The sequence below is a fragment of the Elephas maximus genome, chromosome 19, assembly GCF_024166365.1.
Source record: "Elephas maximus indicus isolate mEleMax1 chromosome 19, mEleMax1 primary haplotype, whole genome shotgun sequence".
NCBI classification, from domain to species: Eukaryota; Metazoa; Chordata; class Mammalia; order Proboscidea; family Elephantidae; genus Elephas; species Elephas maximus.
The window spans coordinates 48,337,138-48,342,948 of NC_064837.1; the positions used below are offsets into that span (position 1 = coordinate 48,337,138).

At 40.3% G+C, this 5,811-nt stretch overlaps 1 protein-coding gene across 1 annotated transcript; it reads left to right on the forward strand.

Moving 5' to 3' along the window:
* The first annotated feature begins 1,689 nt into the window (after nt 1-1,689).
* Nucleotides 1,690-2,254, forward strand: LOC126062372 (keratin-associated protein 9-1-like). Its single transcript, XM_049859872.1, has one exon. The coding sequence runs from the start codon at nt 1,690-1,692 to the stop codon at nt 2,140-2,142; it is 453 nt and encodes a 150-aa protein (XP_049715829.1). The 3' UTR covers nt 2,143-2,254.
* Nucleotides 2,255-5,811: the final 3,557 nt, after the last annotated feature.

Genomic DNA, 5,811 nt, shown 5'->3' on the forward strand with positions numbered 1-5,811 from the left:
ACAAAAGACAAACAATCCAATTAAAAAATGGGCAAAGGACTTAAATAGACATTTCCCCAAAGAAGACATACCTATGACCAACAAGCACATGAAAAATGCTCAAGGTCATTAGTCATAAAAACCAAACCAAACCCATTGCTGTCATTAAAAAATAATAATAATAAAACCATAATGAGATACCACTTCACCCCTACTAGGATGACTATGATTTTTAAAAAAAGAAAGAAAGCAACAGGTGATGAGGGTGTGGAGAAATTGGATCCCTCGCTCATTGCTGGTGGGATTGTAAAATGATCCAGCCACTGTGGAAAACAGTTTGGCAGCTCCACAAAAACTTAAACATAGAATTACCATATCAACAAGCAATTCCACTTCTAGATATATACCTGACACAATTGAAAGCAGGAATGAAAATAGACACTGGTACACCGATGTTCACTGAAGTATTATTCACAGTAGCCAAAGAGTGGTAGTAACCTAAATGCCCATCAATAGATAAATAGATACACAAAATGAACATTCCTCAATCATAAAAAGAACTGAAGGCCTGATACATGCTACAACATGAGTGACCCTCAAAAACTTTATGCTGAGTAAAATATGTCAGTCACAACTGCGCAAATATTGTATGATCTCACTTTTATGAAATATCGAGAGATGGCAAATGTATAGACACCAAAGTTTATTAGTAGTTACCAGGGGCAAGAAGAAGGCAGCAAGGGAAAGTCATTGTCTGGAGGGCACTGAGTTTCCGATAAGAGTGATGGAAAAATTAGGAGACTGAGAGTGGTGATGGTTCTACAGCATGATGAATGTGATTAATGTCACTGAATTGTGCACGTAAAAGATGTTGAAATGGCAAACGTGTACTTTTACCACAATAAAAAGAATGTGCAGGTTAGAGTGTCTCACCTCAAGTCACTGTGTCTACTACTAAACAGTGTCAGGACTAGAGTCACCAGCTTGTCCCAGTTTGCCAAGTACTCTCCAAATAAAGACACTGAAAGTCCCACATCATGGGAACTCCTCAGCCCTGGGAAAGCCAGGATACCTGGTCACCCAAGTTGTAAAGTAATGGATGCTGCCTGAGTCCCCAGCGCACTGCTTCCGTTTCTAACCACCTGTTTTCCTTCCTCTTTGCCATATGGAAGGGATGGTGCCAAACATCCTCTACACCAGTATCTTTGATAGAACTGGGATACCCAGGTACAGCAGTGGCCACAGATACCTATTTCTTGTAGCCTTGATATCAGGCTTTCCTGGTGAACAGGCTTGGGCCCAGCAGGCTTTCAATTTATGACTCCATGAATCGGCATCAGCTGAGAGGAACACCGTTCTGACCCTCCATGGCAGCTGGAACTATCATGTGACCAGACGATGATTGGAGCAGGAAGGATGCTGATGATGTGACTGCCTCCCTTTTATCTGAAAAAAAGTTTCTATGAATAATTCTCAATTAAGAAACATTAAGCATCTATTTTCAAAAGATGCAAAACCCTTAAAGAACAACTTCCTCCTTGACAATTCCTCCAATGATGATAGAAAACAACATGAGCAATAACAAGGAAAAGTCCTGGTTATTGGCTCAAACTTTGGCAGTCCAGTGTATAAAAGCCCCAGAGCAGAAGGAGTTCTCAGAACCTGGGACACTCACCTCTGAACAGAGGCCCACCCTCCACACCTGACACCATGACCCACTCCTGCTGCTCCCCTTGTTGCCAGCCCAGCTGCTGCACAACCACCTGCTCCCAGCCCACCTGCTACACAACCACCTGTTGCCAGCCCACCTGCTCTGGGTCCTGCTGCTACCAGCCTTGCTGCCGCCCAACTTGTCAAACCACCTGCTGTACCACCAGCTGCCAACCAGTTTGTCAGGCCAGCTGCTGCCGTCCTTCCTGTTGCAGCACACCCTGCTGCCAGCCCACCTGCTCTGTGTCCAGCTGCGCTGGCCAAACCAGCTGTGGGTCCAGCTGCTGCCAGCCTTGCTGCCGCCCTAGTTGCTGCTCCACACCCTGCTGCCAGCCAGCTTGCTCTGGCCCCGTGTACTGTCGGAGAACCTGCTACCGCCCAACATGTGTCTGCCTGACTAGTGGCCTACCCCAGAGCTTTGGATCCAGCTGCTGCCAACCTTCCTGCTGCTGATCCACTCACCACAGAATCATCCATCATGGACCAACCTTCTCACAACCAACCTGCCAGTTCCCCAGTTACTGCCGCAAGCTTGATCACCAGGCATCACTGGCACTTGCCATGATATAACCATCTTTATATTACTCCTCATCTTGATTAAAATCTTTGTGGGTGGTCTTGGTAGGGTGCAATTGACTTCACTCTCATTTTCTTCAACTTCATCCGTGTTGATCTCTTTGACAGCTGCAGGCCTTTCTTGGGTGTCCCTCACCTACAGTCATTGCTCAGTCTTGAACGAGTGACCATCACTCTTTGCCGTATAGTAACTTCAGTAATAATCCTTATCGTGTTTACTATTTCTGCATACTCATGCTTTTTCTAATATGCTCATTCTTCCAGTGTATTACTTCCTCATTTTCATGGCTACTTTGCATTGTCTTCCCAGCTCCAGGCAAATGTCTCCAATTCCTTCCTAATAAAGTCTTTGCTGTCTCCCAGCCTATGTTGTGATTTTGCTGTTTGTACAACACTTACCTTCTGAGGCCTTACATTCACATTTTATTTCATAAATATTACCTTGAGTCTGACAATTACCCCTAAGCTGGCAGAACCAAAATCATCATCTCCATCCTACAGATGAATAAAGTGTCCCAAAGAAAACAGTGATCGGAACACTGGGAAGATAGGTGCTTTCGATTGTCTCTCTAGCAGTAAAAACAGACCTTCCAAATGCAGATTATTTTCCTGTTTACACGTGCATTCTCCAATCTATTTCCAAAACCTCGGTGAGCACTTGCACATTAAGGCCAGCAGGCTGTTTTAAAAGCCATCCAGTATATTTGCAGATCGTTGTTTTTCTGGTTCTGTGCTAAGACATTTAACTGGGAGCTCATCTACAGAATTCTTTGTTCTACCATGTCATGCAAATGGCATTCTGGAATGTCTGTTTCGTCTGACCATGTACAGTGTGGAAAATAAAAAAGGGATCAAGTAACATGCTATAAAACACACCCTCAGGACATATTTCATGCACTCTCAAACTTTGAGGCAGTTTATTCTCCTGACAAGAACATTATTAAGGAGATTGAGTATGGACACAGCCCTAGGAACTGAGCTTATCTGGCCACTCCGTGGAATTTTTACCTTGGAGCCATCCACAATCTCTAAACACAGCATCTTGCATTTTATAGGGATTTTCAAGGACTGGATGTGATAACAAACAACTTGGCAGTTTATAAAGATGTCTCCCGTCCCCAAGGTTCTTTGAGTTCCCTAAACATCCTCTGTCCTGTCCCATCATTATTTGTTTGATTGATCACTAATGTATTACCATTTTTTTTTAAAGGTCATTAGCATTCAAATACAGAAAGGATTTACATGCCTACTGCCTGAACTGAAACATACACACTGCCATGATCATTGGCATTCTCAGACGTGGAAAAGTGATCTTCGCCCTTTCTCTCCAAGCAGTTTAAAAACAAACAAACAAACACTTCATGGCTTTTTTCTTAACTTTCCTCAATAATAAATAATAAATGTTTTCTCAATGTATTCTCCACTCTTGTGTCTCACTTTTCTCTTTCTTATGTTCACTTTAGTATGTTTTCTTAGCTACAAGGAGTCCTCCCTCTTTATTTCCTAATATAATATTTACCACTTTGCATCATTTCCACATTTTGCTTTTGTTTCTGCATCATTTCCTTTAGAAGACCTCACATTCCTACTGCATTTCACGTCTGTTGTTCCTTCCTGTCCTCACAAAAGCCTCACAAATGGTCAGAACCAAGAGTATCTTTCGAAACCAAAAAAAACCAAAACCACTGCTGTTAAGTCAATTCCAACTCGTAGCAACCCTTTAGGACGGAGTAGAACTGCCCCATAGAGTTTCCAAGGAGCACCTGGTAGATTTGAACTGCCAACCTCTTGGGTAGCAGCTGTAGCTCTTAACCACTACACCACCAGGGTTTCCAAGAGTATCTTTAGCAATCAATAAATGAGAAAAGTGACTTGCTTAATGTCTGTGTACAAGCTGAGAAATGAGAGGAACAAGAATATGAGCAGAAACTGCGCATCACCAGAATCTATGATAGATATGAGGGCAATATGACGGAAACTTTGTGCCAAAATTTCTTTAAAATTACATAAAATTGAGAATTTTAGAGAAAAAAAATCAAAGCTGACATGAGAAATAGAAAATCTGAAGAGTTTTGTATTTACTCAAGAAATTGAACCAACAATTATAAACGCTAAACCCCTTCCTGCAACACACATACACACCCTGAGACAACAAATGGCTTCCACCAGTGTATTTTGCTGAATATCAAATAGTAAGGAAGAAATAATAAAATCTTAAATTCTTGTAGGTATGATTAAAAAGATATAATGTACAAATCATTTTATAAGTCCAGTATAAATTTGATACCCAAACATAACACAGTGATGTCAAGAAAGAAAAGCTACAGGTAAACACATTCATGCAAACCACAGAGATGCAAAATTTCTAAACAAAATATTAACAAAAAGAATTTTCTGATACATACAAAGATTAATACAGCATTTATTCCAGCAATGCAAGGTAGATTTAACATGCAAAAATTACTCAATGTAGTTCACCACCTTAACAAAATAAAATAAAAAATTCCCATCATTATCTTAATAGATACAGAAAGAGCATTTTATACCTTTTAATACAACTTACATGATTTTTTAAAATGTTATAAAACTATAAAACATAAACCAACTATACCTACTGTAATGTACTGAACTGTGCCCTCCCCAAAATTTGTGTCAGTTTGGCTACGCCATGATTCCCAATATTGTTTGATTGTCCACCGTTTTGTCATCTGATGTGATTTTCCTATGCATTGTAAATCTTGCCTATATGATGTTAATGAGGTGGGATTAGAGGCAGTTATGTTAATGAGGCAGGATTCAATCTAGAAGATTAGGTTGTGTCTTAAATCAATCTCTTTTGAGATGTAAAAGGAAGAAGCCAGCAGAGACAGGGGGACCTCATAACACCAAGAAAGAAGAGCCAGGACAATAGTGTGTCCTTTGGATCCAGGGTCTCTGCACTGAGAAGCTCCTCGACCGGGGAAGATTGATGACAAGGACCTTCCCCTAGAGCCAACAGAGGGAGAAGGCCTTCCCTGGAGCTAGCATCATAAATTTGGACTTCTACCTTCCTAAACTGTGAGAGAATAAATTTTCTCTTTGTTAAAATAATCCACTTGTGGTATTTCTATTATAATAAAAAAAAAAAAAAGCAGGACTAAATAACTAAGATACCTAACCAACATCTCTAGGACACTCCATCCAACAGCAGCAGCACAATACACATTTTTCTCAAGCACACATAAACAATTCTCCTGGGCACACCATTTACTAAGCCATAACACAAGCCTCTATAAATTTAAAAGGATTCAACTCATACAAAGTACATTCTCCAACCACAAAGAAATTAAATTGGAAATCAACAATAGAAGGAAATTTGGGATATTCAAGAATATATGGAAATTAAAGATCATACGTGTACTTATAAATAACCAATGAGTCACAGAAGAAACCATAAGGGGAACTAGAAAATACATTGATATTTCAGATAAGTAACCTAACTGTCCATCTTAAGAAACCTAAAAAGAAGAGCTAACTAAACCCAAAACAAGCAGAAGAAAGAAAATA